Here is a 22,498-nt window from a genome sequence, read left to right on the forward strand (position 1 = left end):
CAGGAGGAGGAGAGGAGAACTGGGAAAATAGAGGAGGAGTAAGTGGTGGATCATCAAACAAGGCAGAAGTAGGGAAATGAAGGACAGATGGTTGAGAGGGAAAGTTCTTATCAAAAGGAAAGAGATGCTTATGAAAAAAGACATCTCTGGAAACAAAATAAGAATGTGAGACAAGGTTGTATAATTTGTATCCCTTTTTTCCAAAAGGGTATCCTATAAAGACATAAGGGTTAGCCTTGGGTTGAAACTTGTCCCTTTGAGTTTTAGGTACTGTGGAGTAACATAAACAACCAAAAGCCCTAAGGTGTGAGTAAGAAGGTGGCTTGTGGTCTAAGATTTCATAAGGACATTTATTGTGTAAAAGGGGAGATGAAAATCTGTTTATTAGGTAAGTAGCAATCAGAATATAATCCCCCAAAAACTTGATAGGAAGCTGGGGTTGAAAAAGGAGAGCCCTGGCAGTTTCTAATAGGTGTCTATGTTTTCTTTCCACTACTCCATTTTGTTATGGAGTGTGGGAACAAGTAGTTTGGTGTACAACACCCTTTTCAGAAAAAAATTGAGCACCAGCAGCACTAGAGCCTAACTCAAAGGCATTGTCACTTCTGATGGTTTGAATTTTCAAGTCATACTGAGTTTCAATCATAGCAATGAAGGATTTGAGAATGTCCAAAGCATTACTTTTGGCACCCAATAGATGAGTCTAAGTGGACCTAGAGAAATCATCAACTATTGTTAGGAAATAATTGGAACCAATGTAAGTTGGGGAATGGTAAGGCCCCCAGGTATCAATGTGTATCAATTGGAAAGGCTGGGTGGTCTGAATGCTACTATCAGGGAAGGGCAACCTAGTTTGCCTAGCCAAGGGACAGACAGGACAAGGAAAAGACTGTTTAAGGGAAAATTTGAAATGATCAGCAAGGGCAGGGATGGTTTCATTTTAGAAAATGGAATGTTCCCAAGTCTATAATGCCAAATCACATCCATCTTATTTATATCACTCAAAGAAGCATTTTACAGAAGGTGTGACATTAAAACTATTCAAACTAGAGGTATCATTGTCAACAATGTCAAAATCAGAAGAGAAACTAGTAGGAACATCAAAAGAATGCATTACATGTTACACAACATCACTACTTAGACTAGGAACAGAGGCATTAGTAGCAGACACATGAGCAACACTAGTAGGTAAACCATAAGCAGAAGTTGGATGAACAGATGTAGAGTTGGAAGCATGTGTTGCAGGAACAGGAGGAAGCAACAACTTGTATAGACCATTATCCAGTTTAGCAAGAACCAGAGGCATCTTCAAAGAAGGGCCCTGTATGGTACAAAGAATCTTGGTAAAAAGAATAAATCCATCAAGTTGTTCTAGTAGTTTATGTATAGAAATAAGATTGTGTTGAAAGGAAGGGATGTAGAGTACATGATGAATAGTAAAATTAAGAACCAGATTTAAAGAACCTACATATATGACATGGACTTTGTAGCCATTTGGAAGTGAAACAAGGCAAGGAATGGGTAATGTATGTAGATTGAAAAGTAAATCTGTGTGAGGTCATATGGTCTGTTGCTCCAGAATCTATAATCCAAGTAAAACTATCTACTTTAGACATCATACATGACTTATGAGACATACTTTCCATGATCAACTTACCAGTAAAGTTAGCGGATGCTGAGAAACTAGGGTTCCCATATGAATCCACAATGAGAGGAGAATGCTTGAAAAGCATCATCAGCTAGGAATGTTGGTCTTTGGTGAGACCGAGTATTAGAGAGCTTTGAGGGTCATATGAAGATTCAGGAAGCTGATCAAAGGTAGCACGAGCAGTTGTTTTAGTCCTGGGTCCTGAACCCTTTGTGAACTTGTAATCAGAAGGATATCCATGTAATTTGTAGCACTTTTCAATGGTGTGGTTTGTTTTCTTACAATATTTGCAGAACAACCCAGATTTTTTTTTATCAAAGTTTACCTTAGAAGGGAAATATTGTCTAGAAGTGCCACCATTAAAAGTTGTAGATGGCAAGGTCTGCCTAGAGGATCCAACATTGAAAGATGCAGATGTAGATGAAAACTGAGATGTAGTAGACACTTGTCTCTGTTTCTCATCGGATAACAATATACTGTAAACAGTGCTGACTGATGGAAAAGGTTTAAGCATGAGGATATTGCTTCTAGTTTGGACCTAAGTGTCATTCAAGCCCATTAAGAACTGGTAGACCCTCTGAACATCCTTGTCCTTCTGTTACTCAGATTTAGCTCCACAAGTGCAAGAGTTCACAGGAGTTACAGAGAGAGCATCAATTTCATCCCAATGTTATTTGATTTTGTTGAAATAAGAAGCTATATCAAGAGCACCTTGGGCTATGTGGGCTAAATCCTTCTTGAGTTCAAAAACTCTAGCACCATCTGCCTTTCCATATCTCTCCTCTAATTCACTCCAAATATCCCTAGGAAATTCAGAATACTCAACAGTACGAGCTAGGTCTTTGGAAAGTGAGTTAGTTAGCCAGGACACTACTAAGTCGTTACACCTCTGCCATTGTCTTGTCAAAGGAGAACCTTCATCAGTTTTTTGAGATGTTCCATCAATAAGGTCCAATTTATTCCTAACAGACAAGGCCACGAAGATATTTCGTCTTCAACTCCCATATCCAGTTCCATCGAACGGCACAGGGACCAAAGAAGCCCCAAGAACATTAGAAGGATGGAGATAGAGAGGGTGACAAGGGTGAGTGTAGTCATCTTGGTGAAAGGCAGTACGAGACGTGCCCTCAGATGTCGTGGAAAGAGCAGGGTTAGTATTTTCATTCAAGTTGTTATCAGTAGGCATTTTCGTAGCAAAACCAAAACTATTACACAATTTGTATACAAAGAATAACTAAATTGGAACGAAAATACAAGGTTCTTCGCAATCGGAAGAAATAACGGCCTTGAGTACAGAAATCCCCAAATCGATGGAAGATCGAAACCCTAGCCGAGTCACGAACACACAATCAATCGAATAAACTCTGGCCGAGCCACGAATATCGAATCGAAACCCTAACAGAATCAACACCACAGAACAAATACCAAATTGCGCCGTCAATGAAACCCTAGCTAAGAACGAACCAATTTCTGGAGAAACAAACTAAAAACTTCAAACTTCAAAACTTCGAAACTGAAGAAAACTATGAGAATCAATGAAGTCTATCCTAGAAATTGATATGTAAACCACAAAATTAAAAATTCGAACAATTTTGATGCGGAAAAATCATAAAAATCGATGAAAACTTCGATGAATCACATCGAGGTTAGCACCGCTAGATGAACAATAACCAAACCCGTAAGGATCTGGGCTCTGATACCATGTTAACTTGCTCAAATCTGTGACAAGATTGATAAGATGAAGAGAACTTGAGTCGGTTTGTAGAGAGAGAAAGTGTAAGATCTTATTTACTTCAAAAAAAATGAATTGGTCCCTTACAAATAAAATCTATGTATACTGACCCGACTGAGATACAAATAATTGTCGGCCTATCCCAATACAAAATAAATGAATTAGTACAGAATTAAAATTAAGTGATGCCTTTGGTGTGTATTCTAACAGAAGAACTGTTGAAATACATCATTATTTTGTTTATTGATAATTACACTTTGTATTTCAATACAAGCACATACCATATCCTATTTCAAAGATTTCCTTAAATGTATAATACTATTTCATACTCTGTATAGGCAAGATATATTTAAGCATTTTATTTAAGCTCTGTCCTCAGAATTTCAATGTGAAATTTTGCTAATCCATCCATAAATATCTCATTCCTCTTCTGTTGAAGAACTGGGCTCATGATGTGTAAATCTTCTTCAGAAACTCCACTCATAATATGTAAATTTTTGTTAGGAACATTGTTAGTGATTGATTGAGGTCCTAGGCCACTCCTTGGTTGATTTATCTTATGGTCACTGAACTAATTTATCTCAGAAAGTCACCTTTTTTCTTGATATTGCATTCTCGGTTCAGTTTTGACACTTTCCTTTTTATTCATTTATTGATTTCTTCTCCAATGAAATGTTTGTGTATATTTTAGTTAAACTTAATAAGTTTCATGGATATATTACATAATTTATCGATTACTGAAGTTGCTAATTTAGCTGCTAGCACTTGATATTTCTTTCTTTCTTTTGCAGAAACAACAAGAAGTATGCTAAAGAAGTAGAGAATGGAAGAATAGTTCAGTTTCAGCTTTTGAAAGTAAAGGAGAATATGGTTTATGTTGTCAAGGAATTTTACAGATGATGATTGTCATTGAAGATTTGAGGATCTATAAAGGCTTCTTCTCCATTTACATGTGTCGTTTTCCTTACTTATGTCTATGTAGGATCGTCTAACCCTTGAAAAATCTTGCGGTTAACTGGTGTTTTTTTGTTTTTTACTTATGTTCTGGTTTAGAGCTCAAGACAATGTTGTATTGTTTATATAATTTCTACAAATTTGAAAATTTTCCTTGTTAGGAGTATCCACTAATCTCTGATGTGGAAGTCTTTGAGATTTAGCAGATCTTCTGATGTTACACTTCATTTTTGAAAGCGAAATGTTGTTCAGTTCTAAAGTGCTCTGAAATTTATTAGAGTGAAACCTATGCGCAAGACTTCACTCTATTTTTCTCTGATGTTGATATTATTTCCTCAAATCCTACAGTGTTCAGACCTTCTAAACAATAGGAGAATAAGAATGCTCATAAATGGTCTGAACAACCTTATGTACAAGGCACACATTATTCAAATTTCTTTATGGACATACTAGCTTAATTGTACACTAACCATGTTTATGTTACTTTAACTTTGTGATATTCGATGCTATTTTAAAATTTGTGATCTTGAGGGTTGCCCATATCTTGACTAGATTGGAGCTAGGTTGTTACTGCCATTTTTCAGCACTGAGTTACTATGCAAATCATCTAAAACTTAGCAACCACTTGTGAACGTAAAATGTTTGGATCAAACTAGAATCCGAAGACAAATTAAACAACTAGACTACAAACCAAGAGGCAAACATATTACTATCTACTGTAAAAATTTAATTTTTGATCTAAAAATATACAAATATATGTGCAATTACATTTTTTTATACGCATTTATATAGTCAGTTTGGTTCGATATTCAGTTATTTTTTGCTTAAAACCAAACCAAAATCAAATCGAGTCGATTCTAAAAATAAAAAACCAAGAAATCTATTATTTTTCTTTTCGCTTTTTGGTTTGGTTCGATTTTCGATTTTCAATGAACACCCTTATCAAAAGTACTTTGTGACACAATGGGGATGGGAGTAAGGCGTCGAGTTGGGGGTAGGTTTAAGGGTGGGTTGGTGTGTGGCAGGGGCGAGGATGAGGGCGAAGGACCCGAGATGAGGTTAGGGGTGGGGTGAGGGTAGATATTGAAGTAAAGTATATTCCTGAATTACTAAAGTGTGGATATATCATCATAAGCTAAATTAGAAGTATATTTCTCAAATCTAATGAATCATGATCAAGTACTTTTTATCATCTACATACCCCTTACATCAATTAACCATATCCGAGGCTAATGGAACTTTGGATCCATGGGTTTGGTTGAACCTAATATAGAAGTAAAATTACTAAAAATCCTAAATATTAAAATTTCGACTCATAATTTTAATTAAAATAAATTCAATATTTAAAACCATAAAGATTAAACTGATGTAACTCTGAATTTTGGATTCGTGACCCGATTCATATCTATTATCTATATCTTACTTCATGGGAAAGAAATACATCCAGACATTTTAACAAAATATACTATGACTCAGTTTATTCAATAACAAGCATGATCACAATCATGTGAAAGATTATTCAGTTCCTTTAATTTTATGAATCAATCAATCTATGCAGTAGTATAGATTAACAAATACGTAACATAGGGAAATGATGTATATGTCTACATATGGCATACATAGTTGTGGAAGTTTCCTTATTCTTGATGAGATTATATAGACGAAGAGACATTTAGGAGAATTTCTCAAACCTTCAAGAAGTTCTTAGAATAAACATTGCTGGCTTCTCTATTTTTTACTATTATTAGATTTCTTGCCAAGGCTCTTAAACCATTTGAGAAACTTGTTTTTGGAAGCATCTTTGCGTTTCTTCTTGTTATCTTCACGAGGAGGAGGGGGAGATTCAGGATCCCATTGATCAGCCCAAGAGAGCCCCTCAGACCGAAATACTTCCATTTTTTTTCCTTCTTCTTCTTCTTCTTCTTCTTCTTCTAATTGTATCTCCTTTGCATTTTCAAAAGCCTCGAAGGAGAAAGAAGTCTCTTATTTGTGGGAAAAAAATCCAATGGTTACTTTTGATTCTTTTTTTAAAAAAAGATTGGTTTTCATTTTGTTGGTTTGTTATTTTCCAATGAAGAAATTATGATATTCGTGAATCATTGAGTTTAGTCGCCTTGAAAATTACAAGGTGCAAATGTATATGATTTACAATTTTCTTGTCTACATATACTCCAAGCCGCTAATTGTAAACTTTAAGTATTTTTTTGTTTAAGCAAAATAATTGCCAATAAGAAAGTGCTTAATTTTATTAAGTATTATGGATTGATCTGTGCCAGTCAATAAATTTCATCAGTTGTTAATATTATATCAAAAACTTTCTTTTAGTACTGTATGGGCAAAAATCACAGCTAACACGTGGACAACGTGTAATCAACACATGTCAGTTTATACAATGACGTAGAGAAATCAGATGGTAATGTCGAGTTAAGCATTTATGGAAAGGTAGTTGATATCGACAATATGGTCAACGAAGAGAGCATCAACGAAAATAACGCACAAAACCATCTTGATTGCGCATTAAATAGCATTGATACAGTAACGGTAAAACGGTTTCTAACAACCAGAATCAAGGAATTAAATGACAATCATTAATTCAGCAATTAATGATTGCCGTTACAGACATATAACGGGAAGGGCACCAAATAGGACCAGATACCTATAAATAGGACTTTCACTTGTATATCTAAGGATCCAAGACTGACTAAAAGAGAGACGATTATTGATTATTCTCTGCTTGTTACTATTATCATTATTCTTTTATCATCAAGTTCTTACTAATTCTGTGGGAACGAAGAAGTCCATCACTGTTGTTCATCTACAATTAGCATAAGTTTACTTTTTCCTTTTATTTACTTATTCATTATTGATCTTTACATAATTTGCATGTGTTGACTCTGGCATTTGTATCAAATTACTACCAACTGTGGTTAACCTTAAAACTATTTCAGCTATTTGGGTAAAATACGAATTTTCACTCAAACAGTTTGGCGCTATCTGTGGGAATTCTACAGTTGGCTTTTTGATCTCTATTTTGTCTCCGTTTACGCAAGCGTTATTACTTTTTTTTTTTTTTTTTTGCATTCAGATATGACAGGAGTTACATCTACACCACCCATTGATGGAAACAGAAATGTCAATGAGGAAGCACTGGCTGATCCAACGAACGGGACAACAGGAAACACATCAGTGGCGGACCAAGATCAAGCTTCAATCCTAATAGGAGATTTGCGGGAGTTCCTAAAAGGAGAGATGGCGGAGGTGATGAAATAAATGATGGTTGAAATACGAAAAAATCCCAGGCGACCACCTCCATTGAATGGGATTGTTGGTTCTAGTCGGTTAATACCCCTTGAGCAAAGAAACATAAACGGAGAGCCGACCAATGCCGATGATCTCGGCGTAACAGTAGAAGCAACAGGTCATGGCGATGCTGATATCAACCCAATCATACCTGTTCCATTATTGCAGTGGTTCGAGGAGCATATGAAAAAATTCAAAGAACATGAGGAAAGAATCAGTGAAATACCTGGGGTACCAGCCGCCATAAAAAAAGAGGATCATAGTGACTACATATATCATCCATGGAAAGATTCTGCCGATTTGGAACACGTTCCAGAAAGTTTCAAATTACCAAAAATAAAAAAATATGACGGAACTACCGACCCTCAAGATCACATCACTGCCTATACATTCGCTATTCAGGCCTGTGATCTTGGGCCAAAGATGAATCGGTCTGTTATGATTAAACGGTTTAGGCAAGTATTAATAGGAGGAACGCTGGATAGGTATGCAAATTTGCCCCTAAATTCACTTGAATCCTTTGCGGATTCGGTAGATAAATTCAAGAAGGCACACACTAGAGCAAGGAAAGTAGAGAAAATAATGGAAGATATATTCAACATCACACAAAGGAGGGATGAAACCCTACAAGAATTTGTACATCGCTTCCAGAAACACTGCAACACCTCGCTGCAAATTGAAGGCAAATGGGCTGGGATTGTATTTCGACATGCATTACATCTCGATGGAACGGCGGCGACAAAGGATCTCACCAAACACTTAATCGAGTACCCAGAGAAGACATAGGACGATATATATTATCAATATTGTTCAAAAATTCGGATATAGTAGGATATCATCAATCCGATCACGAGGAAGTCATCACCATCAACTAGGGATACATCAAGTAAAGGCAATTCCAGAAAAAGCGATGGAGATAGAACGCATAGAAGAGAACGTTATGATCCATATTATCCACGAGGAAGCCATGAAGGTACACGAAGAAATAATCAATATCGGCATAGATCACCACCGACAACAAAGACTTCCCGAGGAAATTATAACACCGGAGCTCGAAAACTCACGAACTATAATTTCTGTGTTTCGACATCAGAAGTAGTTGTAGCATTGGATAAATTGGGAAATAGGGTCAAATGGCCCGGGAAAATGAAATCAGATCCAAGCAAAAGAAATCCAAAACATTTCTATGAATTTCACAAAAGGCATGGTCACAAGACTGAGGATTGCCATGCATTGCGATTGGAAGTTGCCGATCTCTTAGAGCAAGGACATTTGACGGAGTTGCTTTTGGAGAAAGGCAAGCAAGCATATTATCGGAACAGGGAGCAAGGAGCGCCGCCACCACTTTCCGAGCCAAAGCGAGTAGTTAATTTTATCGCAGGTGGAGCAGATATCAACATTACGGAAGGGCTGGACATCAACAAAGTCACTTACACCTCAGGCGTGAAGTTCAAAAGAATAACGACCAGAAGTGAAAAGAGGGATAGGGCTCTCGTCGAAGATTGTATCACCTTCGACAAAGCCGACGCCAATAATATGCAATTTTCGCATAATGATGGGTTAGTAATTACTTTGTGCATCTTAGATACTAATATTAAACATTTTTTTGTTGATCAGGGAAGTGCTGCCAACATCATAAACATCAGGGTCATAGAGGAGATAAAATTGACGAGCAATATAATCCACAAATCCGTCATGCTCCCTAGGTTCAATAATTCAACAAAAAGAACTCCGGGTGAAATCATTTTACCAGTAGTAGCGGGTGGAGTGGAACTGCAAACTGCCTTTTCAATCATGTCCTCTGCGATAGCTTACAACATGATAGTTGGACATCCCTGGAATCACGCCATGAAAGCAGTACCATCAACATAACACTAAGTGGTCAAATTTCCAATGCCGTGGGGCGTAGGCGAAGTTCGTGGAGAGCAAAGAATTTCCAGAGACTATTATGCCGTGATGATAAAGTAAGGCGTTCCAAAGGTAGAACATTTCAAACCAGAAAGCGAAGGTAAAAAGGATAAACAAGTCTACCGAATACTACAATAAATGGAATCAAGCATCAACGATGCCGAAAGAGAAACTATACAAGATCCTTTGATAGAGGAGCAATCAACGACAATAGTTGAGGATCTCGACCCAATGCCGTTTGATGATGCATCTCCGAAAAAGCGCACATTCATTGGATGCAAATTACACCAACCAAGTAAGTACATTTCATTTTTACGTGACAATATAGATATTTTTGCCTTTTGCCATACTGACATGATAGGAATAGCACCTGAGGTAGCAACGCATAAATTGCACATTGATCCTTATCACAGACCCGTAAAACAATCCCGAAGAGGTTTCCCCGATGATAGAAGTAAATTCATATAAGAAGATGTACAAGGATTGTTAGACGCCGGATCCATAAGATCGGTAGAGCATACGGAGTGGGTGTCGAATGGAGTAGTGGTACAAAAGAAAAATGGAATGATGCGAATGTGTGTAGATTTCACAGATCTAAACAAAGCATGTCCAAAGGACCCATTTTCACTCCCTCATATAGATCAAATGATCGATACAACGGCCGGTCATGAGTTGTTGAGCTTTCCTGATGCATTTTCAGGATACAATCAAATCAAGATGAATCCTGCAGATCAAACAAAAATAACATTCATAACGCCGAGGGGTTTGCATTGTATAATGTGATGCCGTTTGGACTCAAGAACGCCGGTGCAACATATCAGCGGTTAGTGACAACAATGTTCAAAGATCAACTTGAAAAACGATGTAGGTGTACATTGATGATATGGTTGTGAAGTCAGAAAGAGCTGAGGATCACTTGATTCATTTAAAAGAAGCCTTTGCAATATTAAGAAAATTCAACATAAAGCTGAATCCCGAAAAATGCGCATTTGGCGTGTCATCCAGAAAATTCTTGGCATTCATGGTCTCAAATAGAGGAATAGAGATAAATCTAGACCAGATAAAGGCGATAAAAAACATTCCCGATGATCTCAACAAAAAAAAGGAGGTTCAAAGTTTGACTGGTCGAGTAGCATCACTATCTCAATTTATTTCAAGATCATCGGAGAGGTGCCACAAATTCGTCACTGTACTAAAAAAGCAGCAAGATTTTGAGTGGACGCCAGAATGTAAACAAGCATTGCAAGAGCTCAAAAGGTATCTTTCGAGTCCGCCGTTGCTGTCAAAAGCTAACCCTGAGGAGAAGCTATTTCTATACCTTGCTGTTTCAGAGGTATCGGTAAGCGCAGTTCTGGTACGAGAAGAAGAAGGTAAACAGTCACTGATATATTATGTTAGTAAAACACTTTTAATGCCGAAACAAGATATCCACATTTAGAAAATTGGCTCTAGCTTTAATACATGCCGCTAGGAAATTAAAGCATTAGTTTCAAAGCCATCCAATTGTCGTGGTAACGACATTCCCCCTGCGGAGTATTCTCCATAGGACGGAATTGTCAGGCAGATTGACCGAATGGGTGATTGAGCTTAGTGAATTTGATATTACTTATCAACCTAGAAATGCTGTAAAATCGCAAATTCTTGCTGATTTTATAGTAGACTTTAGTTCAAAATTAACTTTAGAAGTGGAAAAAGAACCATCGCAACTTCAGGGTCATCCTCCGGGATATGAACCCTATACACTGATGGGGCATCTAATGAAGGTGGGTCGGGATTAGGATTAGTGCTAAAAGTACCTAGGGGAGAAATTGTCCGCCAAGCCATTAAATGCCTAAAAATTGCTAACAATGAAGCCGAGTATGAGGTTGTTGTTGCAGGTTTAAAGCTCGCCTTGGAATATGGAGCAGAAAGCATCAAGGTACATTGTGATTCAAAATTGGTAGTTAACTAGGTGAATGGAACTTTCAGTATAAAAGAACCATGAATGCAAAAATATCAAACGTAGATATCAGACCTTTTTGCAAAATTCAAAGACTGGGGATTAGAGCAGGTTCCAAGGGAAAGCAACGTCGAGGCCGATGATTTAGAAAAATTGGCATCAACTGCTGATCCCGCTGAACCAGGAAGCACAAGTGTGATCCATTTGTTACATCCAATTGGTTGCAAAATTGAAGTACGTGCAACGGGATCAACACATGATTGGACAAATGAGATACTTGATTATTTGCAACAAGGGACTCTACCCGCAGATAAGAAAGAAACACAAAAATCATGAGTAAAAGCGGCTAGATATTGCTTGGTTTACGGAAAGCTATATCGGAGAACCTTTGGAGGGCTACTCGCTAAGTATTTAGGCCTAACGGACACAGAACCTGCTATGCAACAAGTGCATAGTGGATATTATGGAAACCACTCTGGTAGGAGATCATTAGCTTGATGTTTGTTGCGTGCAGGTTATTATTGGACCACAATGGGTAAAGATTCACAAAACTTTGTACGACGATGCAAAGAATGTCAAGCATATGCATCTGCAATATATTAGCCTGCAGAACCACTTCATTTAGTCATTACCCCATGGCCGTTCATGAAATAGGGACTCGACATCATGGGACAATTCCCCGAAGCCAAAGGTAAAGTTAAATTCTTTCTTGTTGCAACTGACTATTTTTCTAAGTAGGTTGAAGGAGGGGAAAACACAATGATTGGATAGGAGCAAGTTATTAATTTCCTCCGGAAAGACATCATATGTCGATTTGGTATTCCAAAGAAAATAAGCTGTGATAACGCGAAACAATTTATTAGAGCGGAGATAACAAATTTTCTCCAAAATCTCGGGGTCAAACGAATAACGTCTTCACTGTATCATCCATATGGCAATGGACAGGCAGAATCAACAACAAAAATAATACTCAGAGTATTAAAAAGACAACTCGGCAATGCAAAAGGAAGTTGGCCTGATGTCCTTCCCGAAGTTCTTTGGTCTTATCGAGTTGCACACAAAACTAGTACTGGAAAAACACCTTTTTCGCTAGTCTATAGAGCGAAGGAACTAGTATCAATTAAAGTAATGGAGCCAAGCATAATATATGCACATGCAACAGATGCAGAGAACATGAAAGCAATGAAGGATGGACTTGATCTACTAGAAGAACACCAAGAACTGGCTCTGATAAGTTAACAATACAAAAATAACAAGTGGAAAGATACTACAATAATAAGACCAAATTACGTCAAATTAAACTTGGAGATTTGGTCATGCGAATGGTAACTCCAGCCATCAAGATGCCGAACGAGGGCAACTAGGAGTAAATTGGGAAGGACCCTATAGGGTTATAGCTGATGTAGGAAAAGGAACATTTCAATTAGAAACCTTGGATGGGAAGATTGTCTCCAACAACTACAACATAAGCAATTTAAAGCTCTTCCATTCCTAAACATCTAGTTGCATTCGACAAATTGTACTCTTTTTTCCTTACTCGGATTTTATCCCGTTTGGGTTTTACCGGGGAGGTTTTTAATGAGGCTGGTAAGTAGAGTGCATGGGAAATGAATTACAGGCATCATTGCTTAGTTCCTCATACTTCACAACAAAATAATGAGGGACTATCACCATAGATTGACAGTAGCGGCTATCACCCCAAAAATGTACGGAAAAGGCCTCTGGGCTCAATTCATAAACGTATAATCATGTTAGCAATAAAGTTGATTATTACATGATCTTTATAAGTTTGTATGGTGTATTCATGGTTCCGTTTATACACACATGTTACTGTTTTCAATTGATTATACAAATAATGTATTCATGATTCCGATCATATATACATTGTGTATATATATATATATATATATATATATATATATATATATATATATATATATATATTCATGATTCTGATCATACATACTAGTATGTATTCGCAATGCCGGAAGTTTCCGATTCCATTAGTTGATAACGATGGAATTTGACATAGGACTTCTTTATAATCCGAGAAGTCGTTAGCAAACTTCCCGAATACAAGTCTACTTACAAGAATTCTGATATTAAAATTCTTAATCGGATTGGTCCCCCGTGAAAGGTTTTAATTAAGAAAATGGCAAAACATGAATAAAAGAAATTTTATTCATAAAAAAACAAAGCCTTACAAGCTTCCCCAAACCGATGGAGTTTGACACAAAGTACAAAGCATTCAAACATGAGAAGAAGGAGCTGTTGAAGAAGAAGGGCATCCTTGGCGATTTGCACAGGAGTACCTTCGGAAACATCCCCGATATTTGAATCAATGTTTGGATCCTCTCCGATTACAGTATCATCAGAAACAAGAATAGTTGCATCTCCGGATAACAAATCCACTTCATCTAAGGTACCGACATCATTTTCCTCTTCAGTCATTTCTTCTTCAGCCATAGATTCATCCTTCACATCATATCCGTGGAGTTCACTAGCTTCTTTCATGTTCCGCTCAGCAACGGCGAGAGCCTGAGCATGATCAAAAGATGAAGGGTTGAAAGTCTTCAAAAACCCATGACGAGCTTTGATAATAGCTCAACTAAGAATCTTTTGTTTTTCATCCTCAAAATCCTTCTCCATATTTTTAATTTTTTGCTTGTACATGTCTTTCCAATACAAGAGTTGTTTTGCGTGATCATGCAATTTTTTAGAACGATCCATAAATACCGAGAATTTTTTATGGTTTTTCGCCAACATAACATTTTTCTTACTGAGATCCCGATCTTTATCCGTCAACTCTTTTCGAAGAGCTTGGATATCGTGTTTACTTTGATCTAGATCAATCAAAGCCTGTGCAAGCTCTCCGGAGTCTTTCCAAAGCATGGTAATTAGATTCAAGTTTGCTGATTTGGCGCTTTAATCCCAAAATTTGTTTTGAAGATCAATTTGAAGTTGATTTGATTCCACTAATTTTTGCTTTTAGATCGTCAATAACCAATTCTTCTTGCTTCGCTATGCGAAAAACCTCGGCTTTTTCTTTTTCAAGATCATCAATTTGTTTTCCAAAATTCCTTTCTTCAGCCCTATGCACCATAATCTCGTCTTTGGCCCTGTCCAATTTCGCAAAGGAAGTGTTGCGTTTTGCCTTGAAAATTTTCACTTCCTGAGCAAGTACGACATTCTCCTCACGAAGCTTTTGAATAAGTTTAGCTTCACTTTCATAATGTTCAAGACTCCCACATAAATATGTTTAAGCCTGAATCATAAGCCCGAGTGAAATCATGTCCATTTAATGAGTGGGCATATCTTTCAAAATCATATTCTCTTTGGGACCAATATAGTTACGAGCAAAACGGCTCATCACATGAGGATCGGCCAAAAGATTATCCTTATCTGACAGTTTAAATTAACGATTACAACTGACAGTGAGAGGAACGAAAGTATTCATCCACATAGTGGCAGGATCATCCGCCTGAAAAAGTTTTACTCGAGGATCAAGCTCGTGTAAAGTGTTGCCTTCTCTCCAAACGTTTTTCCCTTTATCAGCAACATTAAAGCGAGAAACAGGTTGAGCGGTATTATAAGGAATAGTAGGGGTACTTATTCCTCGCTATTGAAAAGGAGAAGTAGAAGTATCAGCAGAGATATCAGCAACACTGGCATCAATGTTTTTAGTATTGGCCAAATCAGCAACATCGGCTACAGCAGCTTCGCGAAAAGCGACTTCAACTTCCGCTTCATCAATAGTACCAGGAAGACAGGTCTCAGTTTTATCGGCCACAACATTATCAGTGGTATTCGCCTTAGGAACCTCAGTGTCAGCTTCCTTGTGGTACTCGGTAACAATTGTTAATTTCTCCATCTTCTTCACCGGAGATTCATTTGAAATGACAACAATATCAGAAGAGGTTGGAAACTCAACCCATCTGTTACGATGTAAAACTAAAGGAGGATCTTCCTCAGAATCAGTACTCTAATCAATCACCCTGAACTCACTAGGCATACCTTCTATCTTCTCGGGAACAATATCTGACAATTCCGTAAGAAATTGTTTTTTCGATCTTTTTGTCTTCAAAGCAGGCTCGTCTACAGCCTTAGAATCCTTAATCTCGGCATTAGACCTCTTACTAGTAAGAGATCTTATCTTTTCCAACGCCGACCGTTCGTCACTCGGAATAGTAAGTCGTTTCTTTGCTACGTGCTTCACCTTTTTCGAAGGACATGAGAAAAATAAAAGGAATAAAAGATAAACTCTTTCACCATTGCAAAGTAATATATTTCTTCAAATATCCTTACCTTTACCTATTGTAGAAGCTCCACCCGGCTTCATTTCTATGAGAGTATGAATACCCTGCGAAACAGCATACGCCCCCCCACGTACGAACACTCGCCGAAGCTCGAACCACAGCTTCAGTAAACTCCCTTATGTTTGAAGGTTTAACCAATCCAGGGTTAAAAGCTTTTGAACAAAAGAGGAGTTTAAAGAGAAGAATTAAGGCAATAAAAAAACAAAAATAAAAAATATTATCTCTCACGTTCCATTTCTTCGGGAAGGTACCAACATCCCCGTTCACCATGTCACGACCCTACTAGGGGCCATGACGGGTACCCGGGGCTAACTACCGAGCACCGCTCATACTATTACCCATCGTACTCATCCGACGTTCATTCATTATTCTCATACTCAAAATCATAGGAAAACGGTTTTCATTTTGAAACATATTTACCTTTATATACATAAGCCCTTCGGCTATCAAAATAATATATATATACAATGAGTAAATCGTGAGACCATACTACCCATACATACGTATCTACGAGCCTCTACTAGAGTAATAGACACATGGACGGGACAGGACCCCGTCGTGCCCAAAATATATACACGAAATCATAAGCAATGGCACCTCCGGAACAATGGAGTGCTCTCAAGTATGCTGATCGCTCCTATGAATCTGGATCACCTCCTGTCTACCTGTGGGCACGAACACTGCGTCCAAAGAAAGAGGACGTCAGTACGAGCATTGTAGTAAGGCATAAACAATAATAATACATCAATGAAATAGGGAGATATCAAATGAAAAACAACCTGTAACTGACTGTTAATTTGATAGAAATAAAACATGCTAACTCACTTCATAAACATCATCATATCATGTATGCATATCTATATAAGCTGCCCGACCATATGGGTACAGTGTGATCATCATTAGCCTGCGTCCAGGCCTCCCGCGTCCGGGGTAACCATCTCATGCCGCCCACTAGTGGTGTCTGCCCATGCCATCTAAACATAGTGTATACGCTGCCCGCTTTAGCGGTGTCTGCCGGGCCATATAGGCGCGGTGTAATATCATCATCATGTACATCTCATAGGCTTATCATAATCTTGTCATACTCTTATCGTAATGCATGCATAGGAACTCAAAGACAACTATACTTTATCGGGGTGACATAAGGTCGTGAACCCCCGATTCCATTATGGAGCATTCATAAGCATTCTGACTCACCTTCAAGGAATTAGCACACAAGGTGAGTGTATACAATAAACAACATCAATGGATCATAGTTAGAATCATTAGCTTTAGGATCTTTAGCCTTAACTCATCATCATCACTATCATACACATGACATATCTCGTTTATATATTTCATGTTAAGCTCCTTATAAGCATAGGCTCATAATTACCAGAATGTTAGAAAATCATGGGAGAATAGGAGAATTCATGCCATGGGAGTCATGCCTTAGAAGGAAGGGACTAGCCTCACATACCTTTTTGTTTAGCAACTTTATTTCTTGATCATTCTCCTTTAACGCTCACGTAAACCTTCAAGAGAGTTCGTATTAACATTAGCTAATCGATTATATGAACGTTCTTACTAAAGCTAGAGAAAATTGGGCAGCATTTCCTTTGTTTATACAACTTCCCTTGTATCATATATCAACTCCCAAATGTCTATAATAACCAACAATCTTCATTCATCCACATTACCCACATTTCATAATTTCACTTCAAGTCATCCATAATCATGGTCATAATATACTATTACATTTACTCACAATATAGTGCTTATCCTATGTCCTTAATATCATTTATAACATAATCATAATCACAATATATCAAGAATCATGACTCATTCCAAGCTACTACTCAAAGTCTCATTATTCTGATCATTGTAACCCATTTTCTATCTCTTTTCATAATCTAAGTCTTTCAACCTCTCAACATCTTAAACAACATGGAATGATCATAAAACTTACCTTAGATAGTGAGGGAGAGAGCCTTGAGTGGAAAGAATTCACTTGAGCCAAAACCCTAGTTTACTTCCAATGGAATCTCTTGACTCTGATGAACTCTAATGAGTTTCTTACACTTGATTTCCTTGGTTTGATGAAGTTGATCACAAATCTCTCTTGAGTTATTGGGAAGAAGTGTGGAGAGCTTTCTAGAGAGTTTTTTAAGTATGGAGAGAAATAATGAAATGAATTAAATGAGATTGGGTCCTTATATCAAATTTTAAAATATTTCTTGACACCACTCTACGGACCAACATACGGTCTGTATCTTTATACTGGCCGTATGTCTGGCCTCAGATTTGGTCTAGTGGAAGTCCCATTCTGGGCAGAACATACGGCCAGTATGTTGGGCCGTATAATTCCCAGCTTTCCGAAGTTCGTTCTTGTCGACTCGTTTGATCTCCAATCCTTATGGAACTTTCTTAACACTTGTTTAACACCTCATTACCAATCTAAGGGACATTATAACTCTTCTCCAAGACATAATTAAGCCATCATTAACTTGGTATTCAAAAATCTTGTCACGACCCAGCCCCGTGGGCCGCGACTGGTGCCCTACTTGGGCACCCAGACAGACAAACGTATCAAATTGTAACACATTTATCCAAATAGCATATACGGCCATAAATACTATATGCCGTCTCAAACTTCATCAAACTGTATCGGACACATTTTAGCACAACCATATCCATATATATAACAAAAGCCGACAAGGCTATCAAATGTATCAAAAGCCGACAAGGCTAACAAATGTATCAAAAGCCGACAAGGCTAACAAATGGCACAACGGCCCCAAAACATATACAAAATGCACGCTGACAAGGCTGCCATCACGAATGGGTACGCCCCAAACATAAGTCATGTTCATACAACGCAACAATAACTATATACAGACCCACACAGATGTCCACAGACCTCTAAGAGTAATGACCGTATCATATGGCGGGACAGGGCCCCGCCGTACCCAAATAAACACATATGAATTCAACATAAGGGAGTTATACCACAAGCTAGGCTCCGGAACAAAGGAGCAGTCAAAAATAGCTGAATAAGTATCATAAGCTGGCGGATCTCTGAAACGAGTGTCTGTACCTGCGGGCATGAACGCAGCCCCCCAAAGAAAGGGGGGTCAGTACGGAATATGTACTGAGCAAGTAAAGCATGAAACATAGTGATAGACTCATACTGAGACAAGGTGTGTAGGACCCAATACAACAAACAGAATTTTATAAAACTTGCCTTTGAACATATTTCATCTGTATCATTCTCATATCAATATCAATATAGGATTTTGTAATCAAAGCTGCAAAATCATTCTGTATATAACATATATAACGTGTCCCGACCCTTTAATGAGGGGCTCGGTAATTAAAATCATATCATCATAAACATAAACATATACGTGTCCCGACCCTTTAATAAGGGACTCGGTAATTAAAATCATAGCATCATAAACATAAACATAGACGTGTCCCGGCCCTTTCCTGAGGGACTCGGTAATAAGGAATATATGCCCTCCTGGCCACCATCTCCATATCATCATATCATCATATCATCATATCATCACATCATCATATCATCATATATATATATATAACGTGTCTCGGCCCTCTAGTGCGGGACTCGGTGATTAATATAGTAAACATGCGCACGAAAACGTGTCCTGGCCCGGGACTCAGTGAAGGATATAGCGGTAAGCACGAGCAGAATAATAAGCAACCACATATATGCAAATCATCTTTTGAGACTCAATAGATAAGTAACTGACCAGCTCTAAAATATTAGGATAATAATCATATTCAATTCTTTTCAACTCTCATTACAAGCCATAGCAAGGAACGTTTCAGCTTTCATGTACATGTATCAATTTCCATGATGTAGTTTTTTTTTTTTTGAAAGTCAAGTATGCTTCTATTTGTGCAATTCTTTAAGAGTAGGAACTTCTATACATCATTCATTAGTCAATCATATAGTAGGCTTGTGACAATAGCATTAAGGAAATATAGAATCATAAGTCATGCATGGAACTAGAGAGTAGAATTTACCCCAAGGTTCATATCATTTCATACTTACGTCTAGGACATGCCAAGAAAAGAAAGAATAAGCTTTACATACCTTTAGCGTTTAGTCGTATTATAACTTGTACTTGCTGCCCAAAAACACTTATCCTATATCAAGATATCAAGAGCTACAATTAGTCTACGAGGGAATTCAATAAGTACTTTAACGTTAACAATCCCTTTCAAACATTTAGACCACGTTTCGTTCGCATTCAAACCAACTACATACAACCGATCCAACGTCAATAATCATATGCTCAATACCAATCCGGACAGCCCACATAACATTCCAAATAGCCCACATTCACAACATTCCATAACGATTCACATACGGCTACTACATTCTCAAGTTACTCCTAATAATCCGTAGCCTTAACGTTTTCGTGTAACAACTTTACAACAACCCAAACAACGTAAATACAATATATATTCTTAACTATCATTTGTCTTTCCAATTTAAAGAAGACACATGTCCAAAACAGTTCCTAACCACAACACGTACAAAACAGTCCCTAACCAACAACATAAAGATGCCCGGAATTCTTGCGAACGTTTACGAACATACCAAGCAAACCACATATGATTCTTACACATTATTTCATGTCTTCATTTCATATAATTTTAGTAAAATACGACCAGCAGTCACACGATAAATATATCACCAAATTCGTACGCAAATAGCTACATTGTCGACACTAAAACCTTACAACGACAACAACATGTTTAATGACATTACTTTCATGATTCTTGGAACTGTTTTAGCATCATTTCCATTCTTACAACAGCCCACAATTCATCTCAATTTCAACTTGAATCATTATGCTTCACTTCCACTAAACGTTCATAACAAGAATCAACACTCAACACATACAAATTCACCTCTAGCACTAAAACAGTCCACTGTTTTGGACTGCTCGTATACTTCAACATAATTCATGATAACAACAACCAAAATACTACTTAAAATTAATTTTTCCATGCCTAATTAGAACAGCCTCCTACACTGCTCAATTTACATTTCAACACCAACATCTACAACTTCTTATATTCATCACATATCTACAAATTTATACAAGCTTAAATTGTCTCCAAAATGTGTATAAAAGAGATCAAATCTTACCTTAATCAACTTGACTCCTTAACCTTGATAATTTCTTAAATAATTTCAACACTCTGAGGCATTAATTTCCCTCCATCAAGCTTCCATTGCTCGGCTAAAAGCCACTTTGGGCGAGAGGCTTTTCTGTGCTTTCACTTCAAGAAAATGTTTATGTGTTCAACTACAAGGTGGAAGATGACTCATTTGGTGATATACATCTATGAGCCCCCTAGGCCCTACACGTGACCAGCCCAACAAAAGAAAAAGAAATCTGAATCTATAGTTGTATTTAGTCAATTGATTTTATTCTACTAATTTCCTTTACTTTGGGGAATTGGTTGGGTCATTATTGAAAAATCTGCCCGTATTGGCTCCACCTCAATAACAAGTGATAATATTAAATCTGTAAAGGGATTTAAATGGGTCCACAAAATTAATAACTCCATGCTTACCATTCATTTCCAAAACGTGTCCACTAGTACATAGCAATAGTCATATGTTGCTGCATACATCCACTTTGTCCTCCACTATAGTACCAATGAAACCTTAATTTAATGCCTAGCTTAATGTAATGATAAAACATACCATGTGCTGTAATCCAACTCTTTTACAAAGCACAAATATTTTATCCTCTTGTGTACGCATGGAATCATGATGTCTACTCCTAATCCCTTTAATTAAAGAATGCCACATAACAATATATATATAAATTTGTCATGCTAGTTGCTGCCACGTTAGGGGGGTGACATCCAAAATAATTCATCCACTTAATCCATAATCAAATAATTAACTTCTCACTAAGTTCATCAAATAACCATTTACGCATAATTAATTTCTTAAGCACACTTCATATACTCGTTATCATAATCATGTAGTATAACGTAGTCCATAGCCTCATTTGCCACACATAAAATATTATTTTCAATCATCGTCGTCACCCTTGTTAAATCCAAAATTATTTCGGGACTTCATTCCTTGTATACCCTGAATTCTTGATTTTTCATTCTTGAATACTCTCATATTGGACGGTTTAATTTCCTGGTCCAAAAATACAGAATATTATAGCTTGGACCGTATTTTATTCAAATTAATTTTGAACCTCGACGAAATTTAATTTTCTTCAATTTGTTCAACCTCAAATCCTTACGGTACATGTGTACCATCACTTTATCCACCTATAGGCTTGGGGGATAACCTCATGTCCGTTCCTAATAACATTTAACTCGCACGCTTTCCGACGTACGAAAATACAGGATATAACAAATCTCTCCCGATACACAACGTATACCTCGCCTTATCGAAACATCGTATACTTCTTGCCCTTCGTTAATTTATTCACTGTGCATGAACGTAATATTTTTTGGAGGTATAACATTCTTCCCCTCTTTTGGAACATTCGTCCTCGAATGTTAAGCACTCGGGAATTCTATGAAAATTTCGCTAGAGCTTCCCCTGTAATATGGCACTACCATCCTGTCACAACAGCCCATAATAATAATGCTTCACAGGGCCAGAACATAATAGCAATAAAGTTTGGACATACACGACCCGAAAGCAT

The 22,498-nt window shown here is 37.4% G+C and overlaps 1 protein-coding gene and 1 long non-coding RNA gene across 2 annotated transcripts; one reads left to right on the forward strand and one right to left on the reverse strand.

Moving 5' to 3' along the window:
* The first annotated feature begins 8,780 nt into the window (after nt 1–8,780).
* Nucleotides 8,781–9,506, forward strand: LOC132639666 (uncharacterized). The gene has a single exon (XM_060356103.1). The coding sequence runs from the start codon at nt 8,781–8,783 to the stop codon at nt 9,504–9,506; it is 726 nt and encodes a 241-aa protein (XP_060212086.1).
* Nucleotides 9,507–18,463: 8,957 nt separating this feature from the next.
* LOC132642647 (uncharacterized) lies at nt 18,464–21,095 on the reverse strand. Its single transcript, XR_009583284.1, has 3 exons — nt 20,962–21,095; nt 19,897–19,949; nt 18,464–18,873 (listed from the first exon to the last, which is right to left on the reverse strand). It is a non-coding gene; the product is annotated as an uncharacterized LOC132642647 (long non-coding RNA).
* Between the last annotated feature and the right edge of the window lie 1,403 nt (nt 21,096–22,498).

Source organism: Lycium barbarum, chromosome 5 (assembly GCF_019175385.1).
Source record: "Lycium barbarum isolate Lr01 chromosome 5, ASM1917538v2, whole genome shotgun sequence".
Taxonomy (NCBI): domain Eukaryota; kingdom Viridiplantae; phylum Streptophyta; class Magnoliopsida; order Solanales; family Solanaceae; genus Lycium; species Lycium barbarum.

Coding starts and splice junctions, on each gene's coding strand:
- LOC132639666 (XM_060356103.1), top strand. CDS start 8,781: ATGAAATCAGATCCAAGCAAAAGAAATCCAAAACATTTCTATGAATTT.